General features: G+C 42.1%; 1 protein-coding gene across 1 annotated transcript in view; it reads left to right on the top strand.

The window, feature by feature from the left end:
• Window positions 1-17531, top strand: part of C2CD3 (C2 domain containing 3 centriole elongation regulator) — a gene marked incomplete at both ends in the record, with an annotated part of 55629 nt that overhangs the window by 29198 nt on the left and 8900 nt on the right. The window contains 9 exons of the mRNA XM_082013355.1: window positions 580-897; window positions 5099-5237; window positions 6733-6797; window positions 8499-8728; window positions 9451-9551; window positions 10900-11076; window positions 12045-12262; window positions 14241-15288; window positions 15980-16082. Of these exons, the coding sequence (XP_081869481.1) occupies window positions 580-897; window positions 5099-5237; window positions 6733-6797; window positions 8499-8728; window positions 9451-9551; window positions 10900-11076; window positions 12045-12262; window positions 14241-15288; window positions 15980-16082 (2399 nt within the window). The remainder of the gene's footprint in view (window positions 1-579; window positions 898-5098; window positions 5238-6732; window positions 6798-8498; window positions 8729-9450; window positions 9552-10899; window positions 11077-12044; window positions 12263-14240; window positions 15289-15979; window positions 16083-17531) is intronic.

Raw genomic sequence — 17531 nt, 5'->3', positions numbered from 1 at the left:
GAGTAAGAATAATGTCTCGCCAGGAGGCTAAGTGCCTGCAGTTGGAGCAAATGGCTAAACACTGAGGAGATCGTGGACACTTTGGCTTTATTCGGTTACTTAAGCTTCTGTCATCTACATGGTATCCATCAGCCACCAGCTTGCAGGTAGATTGGTGGACAGGTCATTGGCTCTTCTTTTGAGTGTGCTCAGGGAAGGGAGAAAGAACAAGAGTTAAAACAAATTTTGGTGAAGTGTATATGTTGTATTCTCCATGTATGTATATAAAATTATTTCTGGGACTATTCCCAGGACTCTCAGGAAGTTGATGTGCTTTAAAATAGTTATCTCAGCTGCCAGTGGAAGAATGAAGGTGTACCCAATTTAGGGGATTGGTCACCTGTTAAAAGCAGGTTCAAAACCTTTGCAAGCTCTACCAGCACACTGGGTGATACCTTGCGTAGAAATTACATTGAAAAGCAAAACTCATTCTGCTGGTCTGATGTGAGTTATTTACTGTAACGAACTGTGCCAGCTGTTTTCCAAGATCCTAGTTTTTCTTTGGCTTGTTTAACTAGTTGTTTGTGAATTCTCTTACAGGGGTTTATCCATTGTTCAGAAGCAATGCTGCAAACCTAGCAGGAGCTGCTGTACGTGTTCACATCGTCCTTTCTTCCAGTTCTGCTGCTCTGCCCAGCAGGCTTCACTGTGCTGAGGAATACAGCAACAGTGAAGATGAAGGCACAGAGAAAGTCCCTGATCTGAGCCAACGGGTCTCTGAAAATCAGACTCAGAAACTGGATTTCGTAAGTTCAGAAATCACTAATGGCAAACCACAAGAAGACGACGTGGTATTTCTGGAAAACACAGTTGCTGTCAGTATCCTTGTGGAAAGAGCAATGCATCTGAGTTTAAAAGGTAACATCACCACCAGCCCCGTTTTTTCTGTCTTTTTTTTCTTTTTCTTTTCTTTCCCCTGGGATCTGTTCGTAACAGGTACTTCATGGAGCAATTTAAAAACAAATCCTCAAACTCACTCCAGCACAGTGAATGGATGTGATGGGTTTTGAACTTGGCTTCGTAGTGTTGCAACCCCAAGAGCATTGCATCATTGTATAAGTACAGGGGAAGGAGGAGGTTAAACTATTCAGCCTATCTCTATTAATAAAATCCAAAATATAAATAATATAATGTTCACTGTTACAGATGACAGCTGAATTCTGAAGTTAAGCATTATCTGAAGAACATAACCCCAAGACACTCATATCTCAAAGACTCTTGCAAATTTGCATTTTTAGCATATAATCGATTTGTAAAGCTGGCTTACTGCTGCTATCTGGAGGCTGCCAGACACAGGAGCGCGGAAGGGCAGTGTAAGGGCAGAACAGTTTGAGCTCACCCAGGCTTGACACACTGCTTCCCGCTCTGTTGAATGGGAATTACAGTTCAGTGGCTAGACACTATGCTGAGGGTCACCAAAGAACTGCTTTTTGCTTTTAAATTGATGCTAAGTGTATTAAAATATTCCTTCCTAGCAGGTGGTGTTTGGTTCTTGATGCACAGCAATGTAACGCGCTTGGTGAATTTGCAGGTGTTTGGAGCCTTTTGTTTTTCCTTCAGTTTGCAGTCTGTAAATGAATCTCTCTGTTCAAGATGAGTTAAACCCTTTAAAACAGATCAAGTGCCCTATCCTTCACCTTGGGCACCCTCTAGCACTGCATGACTTGGTCACTTCGTGTTTGCTCAGCACTTGGAGTGGTCTGATCTTGTTTAGGCCATTCCATGCTACCTAAATGCAAATAGGAATAAGGAACTGACCCGAGGTGATTCTACTGGAAACGTCTCTGTTAAGATCAACTGTTTCACAGTCCAGGTGATGTGCCAGAAAGGAACACTTGGCGTTTTATGGCATGATAACACAGCTAAAGGAGTCAAATATAAGCGTGATTTAAGCGTAAGTAGTTCCGATATGTACTGAGCCCTACAGATGGCTTTTTTAATAATGATTCTATCATCTTCTGGAATTCATAGCCTTTGGAAACCTGTTGCGACATTGTTTGCTACTGCAAAGTTGTTGATGGGATAAAAGGAGATTTCTTTTGATGGTGTACACTATTGTGATATTTCCATCTTAAACAACTTACTATTTTAGGGGCTTTTTAGAAGTAGCTAACTGAGAGGCAACTGATACACTGAAACATGGTTTTAAGAGGAATTTTCATTCTTCATGACAACAATTTCATTATTGTGTTACAGACAAAAAAGCTGGAATACATTTCCAGTCCAGTATGTTATGGATGATAAACTTCCCACAATTTTGGAAGAATTACTTAAGATACCAAATTTTCAGAAACTGAGTGAAGATACAAAATGTTTCCCCAAGCCTCTTCATATTTCTCGTGGTCTAAAGTCAATTTTCCTGTTTTCTTTTTCTTCATCTTCCAAATAATATAAAGAAAAGAAATAGCCTAAATTTCATAATGTTGAAAAGGAATGAAATTAATACTATAAAAATGCAGAAGTTCAAACTAAGAAGTCATTTCTCTAATTTAGTTCTAACTGTTTGGAAGGCTGTTTCGAACAATATTAGAACAGAATTTTCCATGCCTCTTTTAAGGACTGAAATCACTTTAATCAGCAGTTGTTAACCTCTTTCTGCCATGTTTTTCATCTTTTTCTGTACAGTGCTTTGGAGAATAGGTGCCTGTTAATTCTCTCCTGCGGTAGCCATCAGCACGTTATGCTGCCAGTCCGGATCATGTCACCCAGCAGGTGCTCTAGACTTAGAGCTCTTGTGTTTTACCACCCACTTCCTGAGCCGTCAAGTCACGCACCTCGATTCCTTCTCTCACTCCATCCTTGAAATATTGCTTTTATAAAGCAGTATAGAACTAACATTTCTAAGCGTAACTTCTTTGCAAGGTTGAGGCATTGGGGTTTGCTAGGCTAAATGCGGCTCTGTAAAACTCCTTTGATTATGCCTGAGCTTTCTTACTAGAGCCAAGAATTGTTTCTATTATAGCCTTTTCTTTTCCTAGAAGAAAAGCAAGCTAACACTTCAGAAGTGCTGGTTTTGCCTCTGACTACAAAAATGGATTTTAGGTCTGCCCTCACACGCAGGAGATGGTGAGCTAGTCTGGACTGGTCTTGCTCATTTCTCTAAGCTGAGCTCACGTTGCCCATGTCTGTGTTTAAATTGTCGTATCTAGCATCTTATCAAACTGTGAAGACCTGTGTGGCATGTTTTAACTGAAGTCATTGTGGATATTGTAAAAAAAAGATAGTCTTGTTCTCAAGCAAATCCTCATAGTCGAGGCATAAGTGGGCCGTAACCCAGTAAGCTACTATAAGTCAGTCACATTTGATCATATTTTCACAGAGAATCAGACTTCAAGAGAAGAGAGAATTATTTTTGGTTAAATCAGATTCAGTTTTGATCATTCTGGCTAGATAGGTCTTGGAAAAGTCCAAAGCCACATGCCAAGTCCTTGGAAAGCAGAAAGGAGGAAACCTGTAATAACTGAGCAAAGTTGGTTGCAAAGTCTGATCTTGTTTCCCTTTGACTCAGTCCATTTCTCCTGCCAGATTTTGCCAGCTACAAATTCACCATCTGAACAGCTCCGTAAGCAGTAAAATGCTACTACAGCTTTACAAGCCCTGATACGCTGCAGCAAACTAATCTCACTAACGTGAACGTGACTAAAAGAGTCCAAGCCTGGAGGAAGGGTCACATACAGAAGGGAAGAGGCCCTAAGCATCTCTCCTCCTTTTTGGGCTATAATTCAGTGCAAGTGATTGTATAATTTCTGCAGTTTTCATTCAACAATCTCTAATCTGTAACATCCAGCAGCGTCTGAGGAACATCTAGCTCCATCCCTTAATTTGACCTTGCGTCCCTCTGATGACAAACTATCTGCCTCTAAGTGCAAACATACCCAATTAAGTCAGACTAGTTAATTCGTTACCTGTTTCCTCACAGACCTTTTCCCAGGTTATTTCAGAACGAATGAAGGAGAAAATACTTATGGTTCTGGCCCTGAACTACGTTTCCACAAGGAGTCTTGTAAAGGTTTCACTAGTGCTTTGCAGAGCAAACGCCATCCTTGCTGCTTAGCCTGGCAACCACAAAGGTCTAGTTTGTGCATAGATTAAAAATGGTATTTCCTGAAGCAACTTAAAAACAATTTCAGCAAAGCCTACCTGCTGCCCCATGCATAGCTCCCCAGACTAGGACGTGAAGGCAATTGATTTTTCCATCCTGAACTCTGATATAAACTTTGATGTTTTAGCCAAACTGCTAAGGCCTCATCGACACGAGACTTTCTTCTCTCAGCTGGTGCAGTAGCAGGGCTGGTGGGAGCACATGTGCAGTTAATAGTCACCAGTATTTTACTTTCCATGTACTCTACCCCTGCTCAAAGCATGTACCATGGGAAAATACAGGGAACTGTGACGGTTGATCTGTAACACAACTCCCACTTCTGCAATGGACACAAAATAAATTTGTGTATACTGCTTTTTCCTCTGTATTTAAATCTTCGTAACAGATGAGAGTGGTACTTGTTTCTGCCTTGCAGGGATGTGAAGTTTCACTCTTTTTGAGATGAACTAATAGAGGCTATAAAAAAGCTTCTTAATCTCTGGGTATCGTTAACACCCGCTGTGCGTTTTCTTATTCAGTCAACACAAGCGAGCTTCCTCTCAGCAATCCAGCTGCTAAGTCAAACTGCCTTTTGTGATGCCAGATATTTTCTATGTTTGCAGCTAGGATTGCCAAACTCTGTGGTCCAGCATGGAGGGTAGATCAAGCATCCTGGGGACCTGGGTTTTATTCCTAGCTTTGCCTGTGGCTTCTCAGATGATCTTGGGCAGATGGTTTTTCTGTTTCCCCCTTGAATACTCCATTTGCTGCTCTGTAAAAGGTTCGTGTAATATTTGCTCCCATTGTAAATATGAAGTATTTTCAGCTCCAAAGTATTTTCAGCGCCAATGAAAAGGAGTAGTTCCTAGACGGTGGATTTCTTTGTCAGTTGTCTGTTTTAAATTGCTGAACTGCCTTTAGATTTATTTTTCTTAAATTATTAATAACAAATCTGCATTTAATTCTGTGTAATTTTAGGGAGTCCTTTGACAGAACGTGAAGTAAAAGCACCCAGTAGCTGTGTCTCATTTGCTGTTGCTGGTGAAGATGCTCCGATAACCACTTCAGTAATAGAAAATACAGACTCACCGGTCTGGGACTTTCAGCAACAAGCAAGGTAAGCGAGGTGGACTCGCACAGGCATGCTTTAGATCTGACAACCAGGCTAGGTGTGAAAAGGACATACCCACTTGGGAAGGGGTGCTTTTCTACTTACCAAGCCTATACTCTCAGCTAAAAATGCTTGTTCCCATGTGTTACAGTCACAATGTACATATATTAAGCAAAAAATTGTTTGAGGAGGCTTGGCCTTAGAGCTAATATGAGGAGAGGCAGTTAGATCTGCACTGAGGCTTGGCTGCATTGTATTTTGGCTTAAGACCTTGGGTGAGTCAGTCTTATTTCCACTCACCTGTAGTTTCCCCGTCTAGAAGAAGGGGTTGCTAATTGCTAAAGGACTCTTGTCAAAGTTAAGTAAGACTTGATGCAATTTATTGGCTTTTTCTACATGTTTTATTTTGTTTCATGCTTAGGAATTATGCCCTGGTTCAGGACCAGAGCTGTAAGTTTGGATTCACCTACTGTAACTTTATGTATCTGCAGGTTAAGTGTCTAACTCAGAGCTGTTCAGCCTTGGCTTCCTCTGCAGTCACTGGAGAGACGCAGGCACCTCCAGACAGTGAGTCACTTGACCTGTGTTAGAGACCCAATTTAGGACAAAATTTGCCTAAGGATGCCTATTTCTCTCCAGTGACTGCCAAAATTCTGGAGAGACATAGCTCAGACTTAGATATCTGAGCCTAAATGAGAGCAGGTGAATCGATCACTCTAAGAACCTCAGCAGATAAAGTCATACATGCAGTAGTAAACCTGTCTCGCAGTTTTGTAGTTTCCCCAGTGTTTCTGTATTAATTCCAAAGCAGTAGCCAAAAGCATTTTCTAAACTAGGCGGAACAAGTCTGTTACAGGCAACAAGAAAGTGTACTGAATTTATTTTGTCCATCATGAGATGCATGCAAGTATATACCAGTGCCTGCACAGGAGGGGGATTTTCTGCCAGCCTGCTGAGTTGGGTTTTCGCCGTTAGGGAATTTGTAATACGAAGGTGAAATCATTGAAAAACTGATAGCTGAAGTTTAAAAGTTTTGTTTCGGAGGTTGCTTATGCTCAGAGTTATATCTGAATTGCTTCAAGCAACTTAAAAGCTCTTCTACATGTGGCACTTCAGTTTTCAATTGTTTTTTTCCCCAGAAATCAACTTCCAACATTAGAGCTTTCAACCATAACCCCAGTGCTTTGCTGTCACTGTACTACTGAGTCATGAGATAAACTGTATTTCCATTTCTTCATGCTTTTATTGCCCTATCTTTTAAATTTACTACAAGAGCAAGGACAGGAGGTTATTTCTTGAATAAGCAAAAGGCCAAACCATGTAAACATAGTTATGCTTTTGAGGGCTCAATTTGGGCGTTTGTTGTGTTACCCCCCGCCCCTTCCAGAAACAAACTGATTTGTCTGGATAGATACAATAGCACTGAAACTTCATAGGCATTTTCCTGTACTTGTTCTTTTTTCTGCTTTGCATAAAATATTAGTATTTTTGTTCTTAACAGGTTATCCAAAGAGCTTTTGTTGGATCCACAGCAAACCTTGGTCTTCAAAGTCTGGCATAAAGCAGGTAAGGCTTGTAGTGCAGTATTGCGAGGAGTGTCTGTTCTGCCTCGCTTTCCTTGGGTGACTTGTATTTAATACAAGCAAAGTAAATTCTATTAAGTAAATTGGTGAGTGGAATCGTAAAGACATTTTTTACCTTGCACTAGAAGAATGCTAGAGATAAATGCCCATTGATTTCCTGCCCCTTAGCATTTTCCTTTTCCCCATTAATCATCTGGCAAAGTTTGGTTCATTTATATTAGTTCCATTTTTAATTTGACAGTATTTTAGAAGCTTGATTTTCCTAGTGGAGGAAGTTCTTTATTGTGTCTTTCACATGCTGTTGGTTGTCCCTGCAGTTGGTTGAAGTATGGCCAGCCAGTTGTCATCAAATACTTTTCTAGTGGCATGGATATTTTTTAACAATTGCTTCTGTATCCAGTCTCAGCATTCACTGGGGGAGTTGAAGGCCTTGGGTTTCAAACCTAGCAACATAAAAACTTTTCATAAGCATTTTTACTGAATTTATTGTTAAATGGTAAAAGGTGCTGCTAATAGTTCAAACTGGTGTCTGCTTGTTTTGTTGCTAACCCAGATCCTCCAGTATTTAACTGGTACCAAGCAAGTGCAAAACTCCATGCATTTGTTGTTGGGAAGGCAGCCTTACTTCTTCAGGACAAAGTGCTAGGGTATGATCTTCAAAATACTGGGGTTTTTCCTTTCTTTTTACATATCAAATTTTGGCTGTCTGATATTTGCTTCAAAAATAAACTTCCTTTGTAACTCAGCCTTTCTCTGTATTATACAGAATACTGTGTGTACACAGTGATTCTCCTGCCAATCCCTCTCCCTGCCTTGGTCTTTGTCTCTGCAGGGACATTTTTAACTGAATGTAACAGCTGAGGTAATCCAAGTAACATCCTCTTCTCGGATAGGATTGTTTTTTCTGTACTTCAGATAAGTTTGCAAGACAGAAAAGACAAAATGTTGCACAAAAACACAACAATGTAATGACAAATCAGCATTTTTTGAAAGTTTTGGCAAAGTGAAAAGGGAAGGAACATGACTTTCTGAAGTGAGAATGCGATTCTGGAGGCAGAATGCATTTGCTGAGGTCACCAGATTGGCCTCTGGGTTCATTTTTTTCAAGTCTCTGATTGTTTTTTATTTCTAGCCCATTTTCAAGATGAATATTTTTCCCTTTATTACAACCCTTGTTTAACTAGTTCTTCTGATGAAATATTGCATAGGGTACATAACCCTCATGTCTTTTCTTACACCTACAGCAAGGCATTGATTCTGCTGTGAATTATTACCAACGCAGGTGTCCAGGTTATCAACGGCTGCGACAGGGACAGCTCTCTTGGCAAATCCGTAGGGAGGAAGCTGGTTTAATTGCTTGAAACAATTTTTCCCACTTCTCAGTCAGGCACCATAGTTCTCTTAGTTTGAAGCATGTTAACAACCAAAATCCAGGTTTTGTTTCAGTTGTCATAAACTCTATTTTCTTTTTCCTCCATGTTTTTTATTCCACTCTTTGCCTGCTCTTTACCTCACAAGAGCTGTCAGCTTTTAAACCATTTTTTCAGTTTTAAAAGATGTCTTTCCCTGTAAAGTCTAAACATATTTCAAGGGCTGTATAACTGACTGATTTTTTAGCATTCCTGAAAATGTTTCATTTACATGCAGTTTAAATTAATGTGTGCTTTATATTCTTCTTCCCCAGAGACTGAGCGAGTGATAGGATTTGCATCAGTGGACCTTTCTCCTCTTCTTTCTGGCTTCCAGCTCGTGTGCGGGTGGTACAATATTATGGATTTCAGCGGACAGTGCCGAGGGCAGATCAAAGTAGCAGTTTCTCCTCTTCAAAACATAAATAATCTCAAAGAAGAGAGACAGGCAAGGATCCGGACCCAGCCACCAAGTTCTTCAGTACGTACTTCAGTTTCCTCCCCTGAGCATATCTTAATCGATTCCTAATAATTGGCACTGACTCTGGGCAGTTCTGCAGTGATGAGCAAACATAGCAAATTCAGAGTACTGTAATGGATCAGCCTGTGTAAATATACCAAAACCACTTAATTCCTTGTTTAAGAATGCTGCTTTATGTTCCCATGGTAGCTGCAGGCCGATGCTAGTTCCAGCACTCATTCAAACCTAGGTCATGATCATCTGCAATGGCTTCACTCTGTTGTGGCTTTGTGGGTGTTTTTTGGGTTTTTTTATTATTAGGAGAATATTCTGTGGTTTTGGATGTCTGGCAGCCTGGCATTGTCCTGTTTGCTGCTTTGGGTGGCAGCTGATGCCCAAAAACATACTGTAAATTAAGACTTTTGTTGGTTAGGAAATTTCTAATTTGGCAGGTCTGTTTTTCTGGAAGACTTGCCATTTCTTGTGTCTTTTTTTATTCTCTAGACTTTCCAGTTACACTGGGGTGTGATACACACATGTAATGGAGACCCTACACCCTACTTTCCATCAGTTTACTTTTCAGTAGTGTAGGGGGAATTAACAAATGTTTCTGAAATAAGCGTGTTGTTAAACAGTACTTCAGCTCAGTGCTGGAAATTCCTTTGAAAAGTTAAAGCTATTTAGAAAACGTAAGGTTTTGTTTCATAGTTCAGCAAGATATTTTCTTGCTGTGGAAGGTTCATGTGTGGTGTTCCTCTTTATTCTAGGTGAAGGCCAGCTTTCCAACATTTCCCAGTAATGCTACAAGCTTTTCCAAGCAGATGTTGAATACCTTGTCAAAAGAAGTCAGTGTTCCTACTCGAGAGCAGTAAGTCAGCTGGCGATTGGTCATTTTGATCATTTTCAGAGCTCAGAAATCTATCTGAAGCCTATAGACTTTACTGAAAAAAACCCCCACAAGCCCTGTCAAAGATCTTACCCTGTGTTTGGGCTTAAAGATTACACCAAATTCCCCTTGCCAGTGAGGTGGTCAAGGAGATGGCAATCCTGAGACAGGTTACTTTCTACAAAACCCAGATGCTCTTTTTTTTCTCACTGATATTTCTTTTGTTTCATAACACCCTTCTATATTAGGATTTGCACTATGCTATTGCTAAAACAGGCAGGTATTTCTTCCAGGCCTTTGCAAGAGTAAGGTTTTCAGAATAGAGTATTATTGATAATAAGTATTACTTAACTATAAGACTTGTCTAGAGCAGAAGTCTTATGAGGAGCGGCTGAGGGAGCTGAGGGTGTTCAGTCTGGAGAAGAGGAGGCTGAGGGGAGCCCTCATCGCTCTCTACAGCTACCTGTCACAGGGTTGTAGTGAGGTGGGGGTTGGTCTCTTCTCTCAAGTAACGAGCAATAGGATGAGAGGAAATGGCCCCAAGTTGCACAAGGGGCGGTTTAGATTGGATATCAGGAAAAATTTCTCTACTGAGAGAGTGGTCAAGCACTGGAACAGGCTGCCCAGGGAGGTGGTGGAGTCACCATCACTGGAAGTGTTCAAAAACTGTGTAGACGTGGCACTTGGGGACATGGTTTAATGGCCATGGTGGTGTTGGGTTGACGGTTGGACTTGATGATCTTCAAGGTCTTTTCCAACCTTAATGATTCTGTGATTCTGATATATCCCCTTTATTTTGCCATACCTCCTCTCAGAGGCTGGTGAATGACAACTGGAGAAATGTTGTAGTATTGCAGATTCCAGGACTGGGACCATCAGATAGCCTGCAGTAATTCCTGCTTTCTGCCCCTTAAAACAATGATCAATGTTTTTACATTAAACTAGCAACATTTGAGAGAGCGTGTTAATTTATAATTGGTTTATTTAGCATACATAGGGGATGATACTTTTCCTGTACGTGTCTTTGAAGTTTAGAGGGACCGTGGGCCACCATTATTTGGTCTAAACAGCTGACTTGGCAGCTCCCAGCAGAGATTGTATTTCCCTATCAGCCCCACTATTAACCAGTGTGGAGACAAGGTATTGCAGTTTACTTTACTTTAGTGTAAATCTGAAACAGTAAATGCCATTCCTGATGGAATTCCTCTATTTGAAAGAGCTTGTTTCATCCATCGGTGGCTCTTTAATGCATTTAAAGATGTTGGATGTTCTCAGTTGGCAGACTTTTCACAGTTAGAGATTTCCACCTGTTTTCTGTTGTTAAACGTAGGCCTGTTTCTAGCAGAATTAGTCCCCTGGGAGCACACGCGCCTCGTCACGAAGAGCACGTGCAGAACGTGCGCAAATTTCACAAATCCCTGCAGCAAGCAGGAGGGAACGCGCACCGGGCGGCAAAGATGGACTCGTTATCACTGTCATCACGCGCTTCTCTTCTAACTGCTCTCAGGTAAAGCAGAGCTGTAGCCAGCAAGGTAATCCAAAGCCTTAGGTCTGCAGAGCAGAGCTTGAAACTGAAGAATTCTTGCATGCAATTTTAAAGGAAATTAAAATATACTATAACTGATGAAGAGGTACCAGTGTAATTTACAGCAGGATGAGATGAGATTGAAAAAGCAGGGACTAGAGAGGCAGCTCTGCATTAGGACTGAGGTGGTCTAGTAATGCTGTGAGTCTCTGAAGGGAAACAGCAACAGCGGTGTTTCCACATCTGGATTGATTTATCTGCTTTGCTGTATCCATCTGTGTACATCTATAATGCAACACACGCTATTAAGCCAATTGTCCCCTGAGCTGGTTTTCACAGATGAAAGAACAAGCCTGTAAGCGTTTTCCTGGTGCATGGAGCAGGATGTCCTTTCCCAACAAGGTGCATTTCTCTTTCCTAGAAGCACTTTTCCTTTTACTAGATTCTAGATGTAAATCAGGTATAAATATTAGGAGAAGAATATTATCTGTAGAAATATAGGAATGAAAGAGACTTTTGGAGTAATTCCATGCCTTCTCCTGCTACCACAAGCAACATAATCATAAAGTCCTTCAATCTTAAGCAGGTAGAAATCCTTAGATTTTTATCAAGCTCACTTACAAAGGCAATTGATAGACTTGCCTTTATGACTTCTGCTGGAAGGTCATCTCAAATCTGATTTTCTTTGATTACATAATTATAAAATTAACTTTTTTTAAAATTCCAGCCTAAATTTGTTCATAACTGATACAGCATTTGTTCTCAAGTAAGTGTTGTCCTTTTGCTTAGACAGAGCAACCTCAACACTTACCTACTGATGTATTTTTCAATACTAAACCTTAATCTTGTATTTGCATATTTACACGCTGTTGTCTGGAATGATACAAATAGAACTAGTCTGCCACAGGCTTTTTTTTTCCTCTTACCAAATTTCTTATCACTCCTTACAGAAAAAACTTGAGTGAGCTGGATGAAGTTCAAAGATACTTCAGTCAGAAGCTGACCAGGTGTTTTCCTGACTTCAGTTATGGTAACGCATCCAAACCAAGTCATGAGGAGCGGGATGGTGATCATCGCGGCTTGATGAGCAGAGAGGTGGATCCCAACGGATGCCATCTTTTGGAAAAATCTAGTCAGTTGGTGTCTCAGGTCAGCAGCCTAATCAATGGTAAGTTGTTGCTTGGTTTGGAATTTTTTGTCAGAAGCTGCCTTAAGTATCTTTAAATTTCTTACGTAACCAGGACCAGTTCCCACTGTTGATAAGCAGTCCATGTCGGTCCGTTGGGAGAGTGCTTCAGAGAGGCTTTCAAACCCTGTCAGTAACGGCAGCATTGAACTGAAATGCTCAGAAGGGAGATCAGGCAGGAGTTGAGGCCAGCTCAAGATAGCCTAAATCCTGCTTAAATGTCGATGTCTGTTCACTAGAAAAAGGATTGCAGAAGAGCAATCCACAGAATGGTACTTTGCTGAGTCTGTGGTTCTTTGCTAATAGGAATTGGCATATCTCTGTTTTCAGGTGAAATTTATGCCCTATGATGCATAGCTAAAATACAGCTATTTTTGGATAGGTAGGACAAAGCTCTTAGTAAGCAGCAGCTTTGCTGTTGATCACATTCAATACATTTCCTCTTTTAGAGGCATCAATGCAATTAATTTTCCCTATCATTACTGCTGTTGGACACGGAATGACATCCTTGATAAGGATGGAGTATGACACAACAGGGAAGGAAACCATATCTCTCTGTACACCTTGTTTTCAGATGTTTTTTCTCTCTGCCTGGAAATTTCTAACAGCTCTGTTGTAACCGCTCTTCATCTCGGCACTAGCCTGCTCGCTGATTGCAGTTAATTTAATGTTAGCTTAACTCTTCATGCCGCTCTGAACTCATACCAGAGAGGTACTGTGAGTAGCAAAACAACTAGGAAATCAAAGCCGTGCTGGTGCTTTTAAAAGAATTTGTCAACGTAGAGAATAAACTGTGGCTCGGAGCGCTGCCAGCTGAAGAGTTATTCTGTGCTGTTTCCGCTGTGGCTACCTTCGAGGAAGCGGCGCTTCCAAGAGATGGAGTTGAAGGGCACATTTCTGTTATGCCAGAACTTGCCGTTCTTCTATCACAGCCTTGGTCTTCTCATTTTGTTTCTTTTTCTTCTCCAGGATTTTGCTCTTTTTCATCCCCTTCTCATCTGTATTAATTGTTTTTACTGCTTCTTTACATGCTCTCCTCTACAATCTAAACTTTTCTTTCTCCTTTTCCAACCATCATCCACCATTACCTTATAGCAAGACTTTTTCTGTTGCCTCAGAGTAGCAGTAGTTTGGCATTTTAACCTAATACTGGTGGACTAATTTCTCAAAAGAACTCAAAATAAATAGGACCTGCTAACTAGGAACTGAAAAGAGGTGATTGTGGCTTTTTAAAGAATTTGTAAAATTGCCAGAGATTTTCAGGATTGCGTAGATTTTTATTAAAGTTTAGGCTCCTAATCAGATCACCTTTTTTCAGAGGCTGTGTTAGGAGCACAAGCAGCTCTTCATTGTCAATTTTACCACTACAACTGAGCAATAGTCCTGAGTGAATTTCTGTTTTACAAATATTTAATTAACAATTGTCTGTCATTGGATTCGAGTTGGTAAATTGAACTGAAAGCTGGAGAATATCAGTAGCAAATGTGTCTTCTGGGCCCCTACATAAAACTGGGGAAGCTATGGGAGGTGGTGAGATCATCCATCTTTCCTGTCTAGGTTATTCCTCTCTCCTTCCCATGTGGTCTGAACTGTCCAAACTGTTTTCAGCCACTGCAAGCAGCAGGTATTTTTGGCATTTGCTTTAGGTGTCCTCTGTACATCAGAGTATTTTCACAGTCCAATTTTTTTGCTTTACATTGGTGTAGATATTTCCAGTTATTTCCCAGTAATTTCATCCTGAACATTTCCTTTTTTCCTTAGCATTTCTGTCCTTCTCCTGGCCTTGTCAATGGTAAAGAGAGCAGAATGTGATTGCATCAGCAGAGTGTTTGACAAGGCTGTGCACGTTTAACTCCTAACCATTCTTACATATATGATTTTCTGCAAAAAGCCCAAATAAATCAGATAATAGGCGAATTGTTGCTCCGTGCATTTGCTGATGCTGTTTTCTCTTAATCAGACTTACAGACCATAACTAAAAATACTAAAGAATCTTCTAATGTGCAGCAAGTCAGCAGCAGAAAGCTGGGTGCTGCACATGTACCCAACCAGAAGGACGAAGAAGACAGAACTGAAGAATGCCAAGGCCAACCTGAGTTGGACTCGCCCAGCGTTTGCAGTGACACACAGCAGCCATGCTCTTTTGGGAGATCCGTGTTTCAGAGACACATGTTGCATAAATTTCTAGATCAAGCTGTCCCTGAAGATGAGCATTCTTTGCCAACGGACTGTATCCAGGCAGATGAAGGTGCTTTTGCCGTCCAGCCACACAGTGAAGAAGAATATGAAGAAGACATTATAGAACCACGAGCTCTTAATGAAATAACAACCGTAACGGACAAAACTAGTCCCTGGTCCAGTGTACTGTCTGAAGTGGAGCAGGATGCTGACCAGCAGCCCATGGACTTGAGGCCTGAAGATCAGTGCTCGGTGGATATAGATTGTTTCCAAACAGGAAACAGCAGATGGAGCAGCACCTTGTCCAGCATACTACAAGGTGACCACCAAAGCATGCTCACCACCCTGAGCCCATGCGTTAGCCTCCACAGAGATGAGAGCAGTCCTTGGGCAGTAACAGAAGACTTTCAAAGCTTGAATAGTGGCACAGAAACAACTGAGAAGGAGCTGTTTCAGCCTGCTTGTTTGTCAGAAGTGCATCGAACAGCCAATGGCCCTGTAGAAACTGGAAATTGTGATTGGGATAGAGCATTTAACACTAAACCTATAGAGCAAAATGTAGAGTTTCATGCAGCCTCTGAAGAACTACTGGAATTTCCACCAGAGGTTGGTTTGACTAATCCAAAAACCACAGAAAGAGAGAAGGAGAAAGACTCTAAGGTTGTAAATGAAGATCATCCAGATGAGGAAGAAAGCGGTTCTGATGAGATCTGTGTTAAGAGTGTATCAGCCCAAGCAGGCTCGGAAGGAAACAGTGAAAGCTTTTCTGATGACAGCAGTGAAGACCCACTGGAAGAGTCAGAAAAGTCTGTCAAACCAAAACCTGTTTTGTATCCTTCTTTTCTCTTCTCTTAAACACACATTGTGTTCAAGGAGCGTGTTCTATTTCTTGTTTAGAATCTCACTGGCCTCAGGAAAGAGTAATTCCCTGTGTGGAGCTCTTCCCTGTACAACGAGCCTAGAATTGGTGACCTGGGAAGGTGTTGGAAGACCCTGTTATGTTGTGTTTCACACAAGGTAGTGATGACTTCCTTACCATTTGTAACTAACATATTCTGTCATCCGTGAGAATGATTTCATTTTGGGTAGTTTCAACATGTCTTCTTGCATTTTTTCCCCCCATGTTGTTTTTCTTGATGTATTATAGCTCTTGTGTTTCTTCAGTATTAAAAGAAACGTAGTTTATTTTGCTTTTAAGATACTTCCCCACATTTCCTGCACAGATCTCAAATCTCACATTCAGTTTCACTAAGTTGGGTTGGAATTTTTGCAGGATGAGGTATTCTACAAATCAAATATATGAGGTAATTACTGTAAAACAAGTTGATGTCCCATACTCTGTGAGGCCAGGTGAGAGAACCGAGTGTTGAGAATGATAGAATATTGATTAAAACAAATGAGATTCACCATCTGGGATCCATTAACAGCTGTTACAGTGAGGCTTACTCCACATCTGCAGCTCCCGTGGAACTCTGTGCAACTACACACTGCCAAAGGTGGTTCCTTAACACTTCTGCTCAGATCTGATCCGGTTGTTGTTCCCAACTTCTTCCTTCCACCCCAGCAGATGGAAGCCTCCATGAGACTGCTCAGCATTTCTTCTCTTCCTTCCACAGCTCTGAAAGTAAGTATGGAACATCCTTTCCTTTATTGTCCTAGCTTAACCGAGTCCGTTTGTTAAAGCAGGAGCAAAAGTAGTTCTGCCTTTCTTTGCCTGTCAGCACTCAGGTTAGACATGATGGCTTCCAAATCAAGTCAAGGAGAATGTTTCTCATACCTTTTCTCTCTGTTGAGAATCGTTTTTGGCATTCATGGCTTCATTGTCGGTGATACTTAGGCATTTATGTTAACCGGTTTGTCTATATACAGTAGTGAATGTTGCTCTTACTCCGCTGGGATCAGTGGAAGTGGCAGGTGCTCACTCCACACTTCTTTGTGCTTTATTCTGAGGTAAGGTGCCTAATTTCAAGCATGGCAAGCTGTAACTTGTAGTTATGTTACAAGGGAAGAGCTGCTGATGTCATCTGTCTGGACTTCTGTAAAGCCTTTGATATGGTCTCCACAACATCATTCTCTCTACATTGGAGAGAGATGGATTTGATGGGTGGACTGTTGGGTGGATGAGGAATTGGTTGGATGGTTGCACCCAGAGGGTAGCGGTCAATGGCTCAATGTCCAGATGGAGATAGGTGACGAGTGGTGTCCCTCAGGGTTCTGAACTGGGACCAGCGCTCTTTAATATCTTCATCAGTGACAGAGACAGTGGGATCGAGGGCACCCTCAGCAAGTTTGCAGAAGACACCAAGCTGAGTGGTGCAAGTGACACGCCTGAGTGCCGGGATGCCATCCAGAGGGACCTGGACAAGCTCAAGGAATGGGCCCAGGTGAACCTCATGAGGTTCAACAAGGCCAAGGGCAGGGTCCTGCACCGGGGTCGGGGCAACCCCTGGTATCAGCACAGGCTGGGGTGAAGGGATGGAGAGCAGCCCCATGGAGAAGGACTTGGGGGTCCTGGTGAGTGAAAAGCTGGACAGGAGCCGGCAACGTGCGCTCGCAGCCCAGAAGCCAACCGTGTCCTGGGCTGCCCCCAAAGCTGCGTGGCCAGCAGGGCGAGAGAGGGGATTCTGCCCCTCTGCCCCGCTCTGGGGAGACCCCCCTGCAGTGCTGCGTCCAGCTCTGCAGCCCTCGGCACAGGAGAGACATGGACCTGCTGGAGCGGGGCCAGAGGAGGCCCCAGCAACGCTCCGAGGGCTGGAACAGCTCTGCTGGGAGGACAGGCTGGGAGAGCTGGGGGGGCTCAGCCTGGAGCAGGGAAGGCTCCGGGGAGACCTTCCTGCAGCTGCCAGGGCTGAGAGGGGCTGAGGAGAAAGGTGGGGACAGACTTTTTAGCAGGGCCTGTAGCGACAGGACAAGGGGTAACGGTTTTAAACTATGTTGTGGTTTAGCCCCAGCCGGCAACTAAGCACCACGCAGCCGCTCACTCACTCCCCCTCCCACAGTGGGGCGGGGGAGAGAATTAGGAAAAAAACCTCGTGGGTTGAGATAAACACGGTTTAATAGGACAGAAAGAAAG

The sequence above is a fragment of the Phaethon aethereus genome, assembly GCF_964289735.1.
Source record: "Phaethon aethereus genome assembly, chromosome: 1".
NCBI lineage: Eukaryota > Metazoa > Chordata > Aves > Phaethontiformes > Phaethontidae > Phaethon > Phaethon aethereus.
The sequence above is the reverse complement of the archived record's forward strand: the minus strand, read 5'-3'. Positions and strand labels throughout refer to the sequence as shown.